Source organism: Camellia sinensis, chromosome 8, assembly GCF_055761805.1.
Source record: "Camellia sinensis isolate YWXY chromosome 8, ASM5576180v1, whole genome shotgun sequence".
NCBI classification, from domain to species: domain Eukaryota; kingdom Viridiplantae; phylum Streptophyta; class Magnoliopsida; order Ericales; family Theaceae; genus Camellia; species Camellia sinensis.
Window position 1 is genome coordinate 174,657,033 of NC_138968.1, and position 16,583 is coordinate 174,673,615.

The 16,583-nt window shown below is 37.3% G+C and overlaps 1 protein-coding gene across 2 annotated transcripts in view; it reads right to left on the reverse strand.

Annotated features, from left to right (window-relative positions):
• LOC114257798 (putative leucine-rich repeat receptor-like serine/threonine-protein kinase At3g14840) overlaps positions 1–15,859 on the reverse strand; it is a 71,566-nt gene extending 55,707 nt beyond the window's left edge. For both annotated transcript variants that reach the window (XM_082884163.1, XM_082884162.1), the window contains exons 1-2: positions 15,649–15,859; positions 15,210–15,384 (exon numbers count right to left, since the gene is read on the reverse strand). In XM_082884163.1, the coding sequence (XP_082740289.1) occupies positions 15,210–15,384; positions 15,649–15,739 (266 nt within the window). In that variant the 5' untranslated portion in view covers positions 15,740–15,859. The remainder of the gene's footprint in view (positions 1–15,209; positions 15,385–15,648) is intronic.
• Positions 15,860–16,583: the final 724 nt, after the last annotated feature.

Sequence of the window (16,583 nt, forward strand, 5' to 3'; positions counted from 1 at the left end):
CCTCAGTTTGCACGGTAATACCTCCCGGTGTTGCGATGACGGAGTTGTGTATCACCAACCCATCCACTCTGTCCGGTACCGCATCACCAAGGGGGGAAGGAATGGTTCCACACAGCTCAGAACTTGATGATTCGCCTACGGACTTGGGCATTCTGAACCAACTTGCTGAGTCCGGTGCCGAATCCTCAAGGGGGGAAGGAATGGTTCCAGGCAGCTCAGAACCTGCGGCCGGCTTCACACCGCAACCTGGTGTTTCGCCTACGGACTTGGGCATTACGGACCAACTTGCTGAGTCCGGTGTCGAATCACCAAGGGGCACTGACTTTGAACCGGTCAACACCAAACTTGACACCGCACAGCCGAGCAGTTGTGATCCCATTGCCCTTCGCAACTCTCAGGACCCATCTGACTGCTGGAAGCTTTTCGTGGGGGACATGTGGAAGCTTTTTGTTGATGGAGCGTCCAACCGCCATGGTGCCGGCCTAGGTATTGTTCTTATATCCCCGGACGGCCTAACCATAGAGCATTCTATCACACTCGGCTTCCCGGCATCTAACAACGAGGCTGAGTACGAGGCGCTTCTTGCTGGGCTCAAGAGCGCAATCCAAATGAAGGCTGCCGAGCTTCTGGTATATAGTGATTCCCAGCTTGTGGTTAATCAAGTTTCCGGGATTTATGAAGCGAAGGACGACAGGATGGCGAAGTACCAAGCTCTGGTCAGGGACCATATCAAGCAGTTTGAGGCAATCAGAGTCCAGCAGATTGGCCGGGAAGAAAACAGCCGGGCTGATGAACTCGCTGGCCTCGCTTCCATGGTAGATAGCACATCTCCAAACCCCCTGTTGATTGACTTTCTTCCGCGGCCAAGCATTGAAAACGCCGGGCAGACGGATGTACTCTGCGCCGAGCTAGGTCCTTCATGGATGGACCCATTGATCTCGTTCCTCAGAGACCGGACTCTTCCAGCGGACAAGAAAGAAGCACACAAAATCCGGGTGAAGTCCGAGCGGTTTTGGCTCTCTCCATCAGGCGCGTTGTATAAGAAGTCCTTCACCGGTCCTTATCTCAAGTGCGTGCACCCGAACAGTGTGGAGGCCTTCTTGTTTGAAATTCATGAAGGCAGTTGTGGCAGCCACGTCGGGGGACGGTCCTTGGCTTACCGAGCTATTTCGCAGGGATACTGGTGGCCGTGCATGCAGGCCGACGCCCAAAAATATGTCCGCAAGTGCGAGAAATGCCAAAAATTCGCTCATCAGATCCACCAGCCTGCCAGGGAACTTCTTCCCCTCACCAGTCCTTGGCCTTTCGCCATGTGGGGGCTAGATATAGTGGGACCGTTGCCAACAGCACCGGGCAACCGGAAATTCTTCATCGCGGCCACAGATTACTTCACAAAGTGGGTTGAAGCTGAGCCCTTGGTAACCATCAAAGAAAAAGACGTGAAGCGATTTGTCTGGCAGAACATTGTCACGCGGTTTGGCGTCCCCAAGATTTTGATCTCTGACAACGGTACCCAGTTTGACGGTCGCCTATTCAGAGGATTCTGTGAAGATCTAAAGATAGAATTCTACAACTCCACTCCGGCCTACCCGCAGTCCAATGGTCAAGCCGAAGCATCAAACAAGACTATACTGGATGGGTTGAAGAAACGGTTGGAAAAGGCTAAGGGCAAGTGGGCTGAAGAATTACCGAGCGTCCTTTGGGCATATCGAACAACCCCGCGACGTTCGACCGGGGAAACTCCATTTGCTTTGGCTTATGGCATGGAGGCGGTCATACCCTTGGAAGTTGAAATGCCCACCCTCAGAACTGAGAGTTTTGAGCCCGAGCTAAATGCCGAGGCTATTGCCTTGGAGTTGGACTTAGCGGAAGAGCGCCGGGAGAAAGCCCTCATCCATGTTGCCGCTTACCAACAAGAGCTCTCCAAGAAGTATAACAAGACAGTGCACCCCAGACCGTTCAAAGTTGGGGATTGGGTTTTGAGGAAAATTATGGGCAACACCCTGGTGCCAGGAGAAGGCAAACTAGGGGCAAATTGGGAAGGACCTTACAAGATCACTAGTCTGGCGGGCAAGGGGGCTTACCACTTGGAGGATCTAGAGGGAAGAGCCATACCCCGGCCATGGAATGCGGCCAACTTGAAATTGTATTATTTTTAAGCTTTTTACTTTCCTCTTTTTTGTAAAGCAATTTTTTGGCTTGCAAAGCAAAATGTAATTCTTTTTGTCAAATTATAGAAGTCATTTTGCATTAGCACTCGGATTGTTCTTTTAATGTTTAAAACCGAGATGATTTGCTCCGGTTGGAAGAGTTGGTGTTTTGTCCAACTTAGGATTCCCAACCGAGATGATTTGCTCCGGTTGGAAGAGTTGGTGTTTTGTCCAACTTAGGATCCCCAACCGAGATGATTTGCTCCGGTTGGAAGAGTTGGTGTTTTGTCCAACTTAGGATCCCCAACCGAGATGATTTGCTCCGGTTGGAAGAGTTGGTGTTTTGTCCAACTTAGGATTCCCAACCGAGATGATTTGCTCCGGTTGGAAGAGTTGGTGTTTTGTCCAACTTAGGATCCCCAACCGAGATGATTTGCTCCGGTTGGAAGAGTTGGTGTTTTGTCCAACTTAGGATCCCCAACCGAGATGTTTTGCTCCGGTTGGAAGAGTTGGTGTTTTGTCCAACTTAGAATCCCAACCGAGATGATGTATTCCGGTTGGAAGAGTTAGTGTTTTATCCAACTTTGGATTCCCAACCGAGATGAAGTACTCCGGTTGGAAGAGTTGGTGTTCTGTCCAACTTGGGATTCCCAACCGTGATGAAGTACTCCGGTTGGAAGAGTTGGCGTCTTGTCCAACATGGTATCTTGTCCAAACTTAGCAACAACCGAGATGGATATTTCGGTGCGTGAATTTGTTTTGTTATGCTCAAGTGCGTCGACCATGTTATGGACTCCGGTCGACCAAGTGTTCAAATGATAAGTCATACCGAGATAGTTTGCTGAAGACGGAATTAATTACTACCGGGCAAACACTTGGCGAAAATTCAAAATTTTTCATTGATAAAGAAATTCATTACAAGAGGTGGGGACAGAGCCCGGTTACATCTAAAGTATTGAAAGCAAAAATGCAAAGAAAAGAAAACTAAATCAGGGGGGATAGATTGGTGAATTCATCCTCGGCAGTCTCAAGGTTGGTGGTTGGGCTCGCTTCTTGGGCACCGGGCTCAACTTGACCGGGCTGCACTTCCACTACGGCGTCTTCAGCCTCCGAATCTGTCTCATCACTCCCTTCTTCAAGCCCCTCCTCGGCCTCCGCTTGAAGCGCACTGAATACATCATTTGCATATGGCACGAGGTAGACCGGTAGTGAAGCTTTGGGAGGATTGGCAAAAACGTCGGTGTCAGAGCCCTGGCCGAGCTGTTCGCAAGCGGATTTCCAGCCAGCCTTGAAGTATGTGTCTTGTGTTGCAAAGACTTGCTTCTTGTAATTCATCTCGGCCTCGTTGAAACCCGCATTGTTGGCAGCCCGGCAAGCCTTCTTCTTCGCCTTCTTCAAAGTGTCAACCTCGGCCTGGAGCTCGGTTTGTTTTTTCTCGGCTGCATTCAGTTGATCGAGCAGCCTATTATTGTCATGGTTGGCCATCTCGAGAGAAGCTTTAGCCCGGCCAAGCTCGGCTTGAAGGCTTTCAACATGGCTGGCGGTGTCGTTGGCTTTCTGCCTAAGCCGGTGGATGCGCTCCAAGACCAAATGTTGTTTTTGAATGGCCTGCAAAAAGAAGCAAAGTACATCAGAAAGGGGACCGAGCAAGAAGGACCGAGCAAACACTTGTTAAATGTTAAAAAGAACGCCGACTTACCCTGGCCATCGACTTCACGGAAGATTTTACCAGCCGGGTATCAGGGACGTGGTCACTGCCTACCACGTCGCCCGGTAGGAGAAACGCTTTGGAGAGATCGAAGGCAAGCAAATGTTCTTTGTCTGCCTTGATCGATGCAGTCGCCGGGATGTCCTGCCCCCGGTGCTTCAGCTGAGGACGCCAAGCGGGCACGGGAGCCGGAGTTTCAGCAGGATGTTCGGTTGTCAGCTCGGTGACAAGCTCGGCGGAAGGATCTGCCCTTGGTCTTTTTCCAGCCCGGCGCGCTTCTCTGGCGGATTGCACGGCAGCTGGAGCCGGAGAAGCAAGGGCTACGACGGCTGCACTCGATTGACCGGCAGCCGGGGAACGGGTGGTGACGCTCGGTATCTCGGCTGAGGTCGCGGTTAGAAGGTTTTTGATCCGAGATCTTTTGGCCATTTCTTGCTCGTCAGTTAACCGGATTAATGGGACGTCTGGTAGTGTTGGATCTGGAGGTGGCGAAGGAGCTCTGAGGAAGTCAGTTACTCTACTCCGGCGAGGAGCAGAATATCTGTAAGTCGGTGTGTAGCCGAGCAATTCGTTGCAGTCTCGGTGACGGTACCTAAGTACGGCCCGAATTGCCTCGACGTTGGGGAATTGGTAGTTGGCTTGCAAGGCTTGGATAGCTGTAAAAGAAACAGGGAAACCGGTTAGTAAAACTAAAGAATAAAGTTAACCGAGCAAGTTTGAGTGGCTTACATGAAGAACCGAAGTCCTTGCTTATGAACCAGCCCGGCACCTCGGCTGTTTCGTAGTTGCCGGACACCCAGAAGAAATCATCATCGTGCATATCTTTGTCCGGGGTGCCGGTTACGATTTTTTCCTTGCCCGGTCTTATTTTCAAGTAGTAAGCCAGGCCGTCACCGGTGTGGCCCATAGTGTATTGCCTTAATATCTCGGCTAGGCCTAAGTTGGCGCCCAGCCGTTGGTTCAATTCGTGTACGCCGTTGATTATTCTGTATGTGTTGGTGGACACCTGTGTGGGTGCCAGCCCGGTTCGGCGGAGGAACTCGGTTATGAGAGGGTTGAGTGGGAAACGAAGACCCCCTTCAACGATGGATAGCACGGTGAAGGGGCATTCCTCCCTACCCCAAGGCGTGGTCTCTTCTTCGGCCAGCTCGAGATGGACGTCGGCCGGGACGCCGTAGTCCTCTCTGAAAGCGGCTAGCGCGGCCGGAGTATCCACAAGGAAGCGGAACTTCCCCATTTGTGGCCGACTTACTATAGCCCGGTTGATGGGTTGGGCACGGTGATAAATTGCTGCAGCTCGGTCCTGAGAGGTTCAGGAATGACAGGGGTCCCCTTGGACTCTGCAGGAAAAGGATGGTAAGTGTAAGTGTGTGGTTTCGCTAAGAGAGCTAGACTTCAGCTCGGTCGGTAAGGGGGCCAAACTACCTCGGTTGTCTGATTAAGGAGCTCGGTCGCCCAAGCAGACCTGATGTTAGCCCGGTTAAGCGACCAAGTCCTTTGGTTATCTCGGTTTTTGCCATGATTGGAACAAACACGTTGTTTGCCCGGTTTGGCTAACTTTTCGGATCAAAAGAAGGCCCAGAGCCCGGTTCACCCCAGTTCTTCGATGTTCTTCAGGAAGACGAAGAACACCAAGAACAGTGGGAGGTTTAGGACGTTTTCTATGGTCTAAGCCCTAAAAGCTATGTTTTCGGGTCCTAATGTGTGCAAAATAAGAGTAAATAGCAACATAAGAGAGATTGGACATCTTACCTGTGAAGGGCCGAAGGTGTTCTTCCCAAACACGAAGAATGGCAGGATGGCAGTCGAGCTTGGGTCTGAGAATCGACAGAGATGGATGCAGCAGTAGAGGAAAAATGGAACTGGGGGGGCAAGTTTGTATAGGCGTTAGAGACCGCCCAAATTCAAATTCTGGCAAAAACGGCGGGTTGGCTGCCCGATGACCAATGGCAGACCGCCACGTGTCACCATTTATGGCTTTGGCAGGACTGAAGCGACGGGTTGAAAAGACGAAGAGCCAACCGAGCTACTTTCAACGAGAAAAGGTCAGCCGAGGAATATAACCGGTCAAATCTGCGGACAATTGCGTCAACTAGCTCGGTCGAAGCTTGGCATCTTGACGACCGGATAAACGTTATCTCGGACGAGGTGAATAATCCCAGTCACGCTTCCGCGGACGGAATTAAGGGGCAATTGAGAGGGTGATTTATGCTCCGGCGTTGGGCCGAGGTATAAACCGAACAGGTTGGGGGCCCAGCAGAGCAGTGGGCCGAGATGATCGACTGTTCACCCGGAGATGGGCTACCAGAACTTGGGCCGGGCAGAGTTTGGACTATGTGCTGCCCCGAACCGTGCAGAAGGTGCTCGGCCAGGAAGTGACCGGTCAGACCAGGATGCTCGGTCCGAGGATTGTCGAGATCAGACAGACCGAGAGGCCGGCGCTCGGAAAGGCGCGGTCAGCCGAGGTAGTTGACTGACCGGCGAGAAGACCGACCAAAGGAGGATCCCGGGCTAAGCTTTGCCGAGATGCCGCCTAGCCCGGTCCTTCATTCGGTTATCCGGTCGGGCGCTTAAGGTATGAAGCATGGTATGACCGAGGTAGGGCAGCTCGGCTGCCGAGCTCCAGCTATGCTGGCAGGCAGTTGAGAGCAGGTGATGAACGGCATGGTTTAAGCTGACAGATGGGATAGCAGAGCCATGTGTCAGGAGATGACAGGGAGTGGATATGGGGCACAGAAGGTATATAAGCCTGTCTGCGCCCCCCATACGCGACAGACGAACACTCTGTAAGAAAATCCTTACACTCAAACACTCTCTCCCTTCTCTCTATTCCCTCTAAGGTGTGTGCTAACTTGACCGTCGGAGGGTTTTTCCGGCCACACACCGCCGGGTAGCTCATCCTTATTGACTCGCAGGTGATCGGACATCGACGGAGCTCGGAAGAAAGGAATACGGGCACGCCGGAATATCTGCTCCCCGTACAGTTCTGAAAAGCGGTTGCGGTCGCCGTAACGGTGGTGGTGACGCGGTTGCGGTTGCGGGGTGTAAAGGCCGCAGTGTAACGGTTGCGGTAACCGGAACTGTGAATTTTTTTATTTTTCGCACAATTTAAAAAAAATTTACCGATACGCATATTTTTTTTCCATGATCATATTTATTAGGTTAAAAATAAATATTGATCAATTTTTGTAAATTTTTAAGTATGATCTAATATATTTCATATTTTTAAATCATTATAAACTAAATTTTTTACATTTTATTTTAATAATTAATAACTTAATATTATACAAAAAATCAATTAATAACTATTATATATAAGATAAACAATGACAAAAGTAAGAGAATAAATAAGAGCCTAAATATATACACACATTTTAACCAAACTAAATAGATAATGACCACACTTATTATTATTATTATTATTATTATTATTATTTTCAAACAATATATAGATAGACACACACAAACAAAATGGTTTAGTGATAGCAGCTGAATAGAATAGCATAGGTCTTACAGTTTCAACAAATCAATAACATGTTCTTCATCTTCCCTCTTCTCTCTCTCTATCTCTTGCTCCTCCATTTTCTCTCCTTATCTTCCCTCTTCTCTCTATCCCTCTTCCCCTATTTTCATCTTTTTTTTGTGTGTTTTTTCGAAAGAAACAGTTTGAAACCGTTACGTAACGGTGCGTAACAGGCCGTTACGACACCGTTACGACCGCTATGGCGGCCACTACGGCCGACACACCTGTGAATCTCAATCACACTGCAAAAGCGGCCGTAATGGGTGGCGGTAAACGCCAAAACCGTTACGTAACGGCGTTACGTAACGGTTGCGGCCGCTTTTTAAAACCTTGGTTAACACAGTACTAATGTACAAGTAATTACATTAGTAATGGTGATAGTAGTAAAGATGAGATAGTAGTAACAACAGTGGGGCGGGCTGGACTGGGCTGGATGGTGAGATGGTAGAGGCAGTGCTGTTGGGGCTAGGATATTGTGTTGAGGTAGTGTGGCATTGGCAGTAGTAGTGGTGGTTGGACAATGGCAATGATAACGCATCAATTAGTTTTGTAAGATTTTGAAAAATGATTTCTACTTTTTTTTTATTATTATTATATGAAAAATATTTATATTAAAAATAACATACAAAACAAGATTTGAAAGGACCACACAAATCATGCAAGAAAAACAACAAATTCACCAAAAGATTTTACTTTTTGAAAATGCAAAACATTTTTCATTTTAATAATAATAAAAAATCCTGTGACACTCAACGCCAAAAAATATAAAGAATAAAAAACAAAAAAACTCCTCGCTAAGAATTTATTACAAAAAAACTCCTCGCTAATAACAAAAAATCCTGCTTCAATATTCACCATCATCTATTCCTTTTCATTATTCATTATTGATGATACTGAGAATTTATTATATATATATATATATATAATGGTGTGGTTTAATAAAATTATTTTATTTTAAAATAAAATATTATAAAAATTATTTTTATTTATAATAATATCACTATCACATCATTTTATAAAAAAGATAAACACCATAGTTTAATTGCGAAACTACAATTAATCGCTATGGCTTAATTTTTTTAATTTTTTAATGTAAAAGAAAGATCCACACGATGCATTAAAAATTTTATAAGTTTTATATCAAAGACAACTGAAGTGAAAATGTGAGAGTAGGTTATAAATATCCAAAAGATATTTTAATATATATATATATATATAATATTTAGTCCCTTTTTTCTGTTGACTCTTTTGAATGTAAAAATATTTAAAAACTAATAAACAAATGGTAGCAAAGACTACAAAGAATTTAGACAATTAATAAAAAAAAAATTGAAACCTATAAATATAACTTTTAAATTTGTTAATGGTGTGAATTATTTTATATTAAAGTCTTGTTTGAGTTAAATTATATATGTATACTTTTTTACATACGTGTATTTATTTTGGTCATATTAATCAATATTTTTTTTTATTTTTTTACATATCTTTTTATAAAAAAATTAAAAAGTATATTTATTTAGAACCTCCTAAATCAATTCTAATTATTGATTAGTTTAAAATCAATTTTAGATGTGAATTTAAAGATTACATTCATATTCTTTGACATTTGACTTTTTCATATGGCAAATCTACGTGTGATTACGAAAAGTCCAACGCAAGGAATTGAAAATTTCTTTTTACGTGACAAAACAGAGACAGAGAGACAAAAAAAAAAAAAAAAAAAAAAAAAAAAAAAAAAAAAAAAAAAAAAAAACAACATCAATTCTATCATTGACACTAAACGTGTTGCAAATTTTTTCTTCATGACACTGATAAAAATGACACAGGAGGATTTTGAGAAAATAATTAAGAGTTAATTTTTTTAATTTTTTTTATAAAAATATATAATGAAATTAATATAATCTCAAATAAATTAGAAAATAACTTTTAACGTACATATTATCGGCCAAAGACAGGCCCGCCCTGGCCTAAGGTCAATAAGGCTTGTGCCTTAGGCCCCACAATTTTGGCCCAAAAAAAGAGTCCCAAAATTTAATAAATTGTTATAGGCTCAATTTTTTATTTTTTTTGTTTTAGGATCAATTTAAAGGGCCCAAAAATGTTTTATTGGGTCCATGTTTGGTTTAGTCCATGTTTATGTGGTTTTGGCCCACATTTATTAAAATGAAAATATATATAAAAAAAAAACAACAACAAATAAAGTGTTTGGGCCCAAACCATACATACAATATACAACATTGTTCACTTAATATATGAAAGTAAATTTTAGTTTATAATATTAATGATTATATGTGCAAGTATACTTAAATAAAAAATTTGTGAATACTTATCATTTTAATCATAAATTTTTTATTAAAAAAAATATATTAGAGGGGCCCCATTTTCATAGTTCGCCTTAGGCCTCACAAATCTCAAGACCGGCCCTGGCCAAAGACGCATCGGGGGTACTTGTTGCGCCCAACTCACAGCAGTTATTGTTGTGAGTTGAAACGGCGTCGTTTCGGCATTAAATAATTAAAAAAAAAGAGAAAATTTTATTTGGCTGTTCGAAGGGTTTGAACGCAGGCCAGCTGGAACTGTGCTACTCAGTCGATACGTAGGTAGATTGGACGTAGATTATATTTATTACATATATTAAATTGAAATAGATTCAAGGTTTATTTAAGGAGAAGCCACCACTGTTATTATGTTTTATTTTATTTGTGTTTGATACATAATAGAACATCAAATAGTGCATATTAGATATGGATTCAAGGTTTATTTAAGGAGAAACCATTGTCATTGTGTTTTATTTTATTTGTGTTTGATATGGATTCAAGGTTTATTTAAGAAGAAGCCACCACTGATATTGTGTAGATTGGAATTTTTTTTTTTTTAAGATGGAAAGGATTTTTTGTTTTATTTTATAAGCTTTATGGTGGTTGTATCTAATTGTAAATTATTATTATTTTTTTTATGCTGGAATACAGATTGTAATAATAATAGATTGTAAATTTCTTTTTTATGGTAGAATACAGATTGTAATATTAGTAGATTGTAAAAAAAAAAATTATGTTGGAATACAGATGGTAATAACAGCAAGTTGTAAATTTGTTTTTATGCTAGAATAAAAATTGTAATAAATATAATATATATCTAAAACATTAATAGGATGTCTGAATAGCGCAGTGATTAAAATTTGCTTTGCTCCCTCACTGGCCTGCGTTCAAACCCTCTGAACAGCCAAGCCAAAAAAAGACAATTTTTTTTTTTTTTTTTATTTAATGCCGAAACGACCACGTTTCAACTCACAGCAGTAACTGCTGTGAGTTGGGCGCAGCAGTACCCCCGGATACAGACGGCATGTTTGACTCAAACGCGTGCAGTTGTAGTACAGATGTCCCAACCCAACCAACCTCATAAAAGCATGAGAGAGAATGGGATATTTATGGGCCAAGTGGCTGGGGCTTTGTTTTTTTTTTTGATACATTAGTGGCTGGGCTGGGGCTTTCAACTCTCACTACTAGTCTCCTTTCCTTTTTTAGGATAGAAATAGGATAGAAATATTCATTATATTGGCCTTTGTTTTTATTACTTAATTTTTAGTCACTTTTTTAAATTTGTAACAAAAATTAAAAGTTAATTTTTTTGAGTTTAAAGACATTTGAGAAGTTGGTTTTTAACTAATAGTAACATTACAATTCTATTCCTCATGGGTCAAAATGCGTTACATGAGTAAAGTTGTAAATATTTTAAATTAAATGGGGTAGTTTTGTCATTTTATTGTGATTTGATATCATAACAAATATTAATCAAAAAATTTAAAAGTAACTTTTTACCAACTTCCCAAATCACTTATCTAAAAAAGTCAAAAGCTTGGATAAAAGTCAAAAAATCACTTTTTACCATTTTTTCAAAACACCCCATTATATTTCTTCCCCACACAAAAAACATATATAAATAAATAAATATTGGGTTGATTATTGTTATTTTTTCGGTACTTATTTATAAATTTCTCTTCTCTTACTTATGTTTCATTAATATAAATTATTTTTTATATTTTAATAAGTTTTATGAACGATATTATTATCAAAATATCCCCAATAGTAATATTCATATTAACAGTGTGAATATTCTGTGTTCACACCGTCAATGTGAACATTTACACTTATAAAATATGAATTTTTTACATCACTAAATTACTAGGCGTTCATAAAATATTTGTAAGGGTAAAATTATTCATAAAATATCTTAAATATGATAATTAGGATTTGATAAATCAAATATGACTTATTGAAATATTAGAATATGTTATGAACTAATTAAGATACAAGTACTTGAAAAATGATTTCTTAATAAATCGCCCTATTTTTTTTACAAGATGATGGATAATATATTAATAATTAGGTTTTTTAAGACATTGCTAATATTTTTCCATAGACAAAACATGAAATTTCATTCACCTTGCCACCTGAGTGTCCTTTATATGACTATTTGGGCAACTGTCTTAGATCATTGGTTCAATTATTTTATAAGATGAAAAAAAATGAAATATGTCTAGGATGGACTTTCTTAAGTTGTATGAAAAAATAAGGTAAATTACATTGACATATTTCTATTTAATATAAATCTCTGCCACAGTTAAAAAATTATACTTATATTCTGTCAGATTAAAATGATATATCTATTTCTTAGTCTTTATACATATAAAATAATAAAATTATACAAGTATTTTGTTCATATCATTTCAAGAGAAATAATAATTATTTTCTTTAATTTAACTCACACAAGAAATTGAGTTTTTTTTTTTTTTGGTATTTTTTTTATTGAATTTTTTTAATACTTTAAGCAATTTTTTTAATTTTTAGATACGTCTAATCTAGATATATTTAAGAAGTATAATATTTTGTGATTTTTTTTAAATTCACCAAATACAAAAAAAAAACAAGAAAAAAATACAACAAAATACAAAAGTTTAATACATTATCTTATTTTGTTATATTCAATGGATTTTTTTTTAATAAAAATGAAAAATTATATTCATATATAAAAATTTATACAAAAAATATAAATCATGTTTATGGATATTTTGTTTTAAAATGAAAAGTCACGATTAAACTATATCATTGTGTTTGAAAATCTTGTATAAAATTTATATTTGTATATCATCACTCACTAAAAATATGTTCAGATAGAATTTAATGATGAAAAGTTGTAGATATGTAATCATGATGATCGGAAGAAAAAATGATAGGAAAAATGATAAAATTGTCATTTAGAAAATTTTAATGCGTCCATAGGGTAATTTGTAATGAGATTATAAATCTCGGGAAAAGGAATATTAATTTTTCAAATGTGAGAGAAAAACTGTATTAAAGAGAAATCTTAAGGAATATCAGTGTAATTTATCCAAAAAAAAAATATATATATGAAAATTGATGTGTATGACGTACTTTTTAGTATTTTTTTTTATTTTTTTAATGGCTTTAATTTTTTACTTCCCCCCCTTTTTTTTTGTTGTCTTTTTTTAAAAAAAAAAAACTAAAAACTAACTTCCCAAAAAACAAGCAACATCTATAGTCAAAGTCAAAAAGGTTGTCAAATTAAAATTAAAAAATGGTTAGACTTTACAAAATTTTCTCTTTAATCAAATTTTATTTTTAAAAAATAACAAAATCAAAAATTATGCCAAATTTGTTTCAAAATTTGACAAAATTATTTTTATCACATCACTCTTTTTTGCTAAAAACTCAATTATCATTTCCTACCAAAGTTTGCTGTGCAGAAATCAATTAAATAATGTTAATGTGAAATTTAATTGTGTTAAAATGATAAGTTACTTTTGAATGCTACAGTCTAAGTATGGCTTTTAAAATAACTCATTAAAATATCAAACTATATATATTCAACACGTTTAGTAAATTTTGAAGGGCGTTTATTATATCAATTATATGCTTGTACCAACAAATTAATCCATTAATTTTTTACAGATAAGAGACTGAAGAAAAAAAAAATGGGTATCTTATCATATAAATCAACTTACGAAGCTGGAAAAAAATAATTTAAAACTTAATAAAAAAAATGTAGTAAAAATTTAATTTAATGTGAAGTGAATCACTTTCAAATGTAAATCTAATCTATGCTCTCTCTTTTTTCAGCTTTTTTCGACTTAGTTTTTGAAAATTCATAAAATTGTTGTGTAAAAGAAAAAAAAAATCAAGTATATTCTGGCACCTTTATTCACAAAGTTCTAATAATAAGATAGAATCAGGACATTTGGCCTAATAGTTGTGTGCCACCATTTTTTTATGTGAAATCTTGAGTTCAATTTGTATGAAGAAGAATTGATACTTTTTGTGGTAGTTTATTTCTCTCCCATTATGAAACTTAGTGATAGTGGTGTTGGGCTTAGGTTAAAAAAAAAAAAAATTTGATGTACTAATTTTGTTTTATTTTTTTTTTTTTACAGTGGACTGTGAGTCATGCCTATTTTCTTAACCCAATAAAATCATATGTAGGTGAGGGCTTTTAATATCCACCAATTTAACGAGTGTGCCTTAGGTTACCCCCTATCAAATAAAAGCATATAGATTCCATGAAATAATTGATATATTATATAAAGCTAACATAAAATGATATGGTATAAATTTCGATTTTATCATTTTAACAAAAAAATATATCAAAGTAGTTTATGTTTTCTCAAATATCATTATCACATTATTCTTGATAGGTCCAAACATTAGTATTGTTTATATGTTGATGATGCTTTAAAAGGATAATTATTAATGGTATAAATAATTTGTGGGTCATGTACACTGCTAACTTAAAAAAGAGAAAAAAATCTCATCCATGAAATTCCACATAATGTTTAGTTTAATTCTTTCAAAGACCCCTCCCTACCTAACATTCGAACCAAACAAAGTCAATAAAGCCAATTATTTTATTAATTTTTTATTTCAACAAAGTTGATGAAACCTACTTTGTGAGCAGCCAAGAGCCACCGAAACAAGAAATTGGAAGTCACCTCTTACTATTACTATACTATGCAAATAATGTCTTGAAAAAGAGTAATAATATATAGGAGTAATAATATATAGGAAAAATTACAAAAAAAAAAAATTTAAAATTTGAGCCTTTTAACAAAATAAATTACAAAGTTTTATTTTTATCAGTTTAAAATTAATTTTTTGATTTATTTTTAATCTAGACCATTTGTTTATTTTTATTAAGTAAAATTATCGAAGAAATAATATTTTAATTATTAAACTTAATAAAAATGAATATTTTAGACATATTTCGTACATTTACATAGTGTATAATGACTACAATATCAGTTTTTGGTCAATTTTATTTAACAAAAATAGATAAATAATTTAAATTGAAAACAAATCAAAAGATTGAAGTTTAAATTGATAAAATTTAAAATTTATTTTGTTTTAAGAGTCAAACCCTAGAATTTTTTTTTTATATTATTTCTCCTAATATATAAATAGAATATTTATAAAACACTATTTCTCAATGATTTATAATTTAAAATAAAACACGCATAAAATGATTTATATTTATAAAAATAACACTATTTCTCAAATCATTTTTATTAAATGATTAAAAAATGAAAAATGATTTGTCATTTATTGTGCATACAAGGACAACTTGAACTTTGGTTTTTGATCAAGATAAACAACAACAAATAAACAAACAGACGAGCAAAAAGGCATCCTAAGACCGAATAGAGATTGGTTTTAATTTTCATATAAAAAATTGATCTTGAAACCATATTTTATATTCTCATGTTTAAATCAACTACAAGTATAATCTATAAATTATCCGAGAGAGAGAGAGAGCTTACATGCTTACAACATGGCAGGTGGTGTTATCGGAGGTGCAGTTACCACAGGTGACAGCATTCTCAAACCCGTTAGGCTCACTCTGGTTGACCCAACCCGATTCTCCACTGCATGGATCTACACTGAAATCCCAATTCTTCTTTCCCAACTTCTTCGCTATTTCGTTCAGAGCTTCCACTGCAAAAATAAAACGCACATTAATTTATATCCGTCACCGAAATATTATCCTTAATACTCACACTCCATATGCACAGAATCCCACTGAACTTACATCAGGACAAAAACTAAGGCTCTGTGTGCTCTAAACACTAAACAATATATTTAATTTTAACAAGAGATTATGGAGACTCGAACTCAAATTTTGAGTATGGAATCCAAGAGTCTTAAACCAACCCTTGTTGGTGTTCCTAATCTTATATTCATATGTATGTGTATATATACCTTCAGAAGAGGGAAGTGGAGTGGCTCCGGAAGCGAAAGTAGCCAAGAAAACGATTACAGCAACTGAAGGAAGAAGCCGAGTGAGGAACATTATTTCAAGTTCTCTGAGTTGAGAGGGAGAGAGAGAGAGAGAGAGAGGGGGATCCCTATATATTTTACAATTCTGTATTTTGGGTCTTATATTAATGACGTGTGAAAGTTAATCATATCCATGTGTTTGGTGGCTTTCTACAGAGATTATAATCAAATGAAATTATTGACTAGGAAAAATGCATGTAGTACTCTCACAGTTTTTACTTTACTTTTTAGGAGAGAGAGCACATGTTAAGGTTGGATTTTATCCACGTGGCGATGGCTTATTTAAAAAGTGAGCTTCGTTGAAAAGTATAAAATGTGATGGTGTTGCCTAGTTTGGGAAGATTGAAAAAAGATAAAAAGTCAAAAGTCACTATCCTATTTAAGTTATATCATTTTATTTAAGTCACATCACCTCTCTAATACATCACTTCAAACTCAATCCAAACCCAACTCATATTTCATAAAAAGTCAAAAAGTGCACTTATTTAGGCCTAGTTTGGGAAGACTAAATAAGTGCACTTTTTGACTTTTTTTTGTATTATGTGTAGAAAAAGTAGAGAGGAGATGTTGATTGATGTGACCCAAAAAAGATAAAAAGATGAAATAAGTGCACTTTTTTGGCAGTAGCCAAACTTGGTTAGTCTTCCCATAATATAAAAAGTCACTATCTTATTTAAATCACATTATCTTATTTAAATTATATCACTTCTTTAACATATCGCATCAAACTTAATTTAAACTCAACTCATATAAGTTAATAAATCAAAAAATATATATTTTTAGAACATCCCAAACCAACCTTTTAAAATTTTTATGTGTAAAAAGTAGCGTTAGAGATTAGGGTCAACTTAATTATT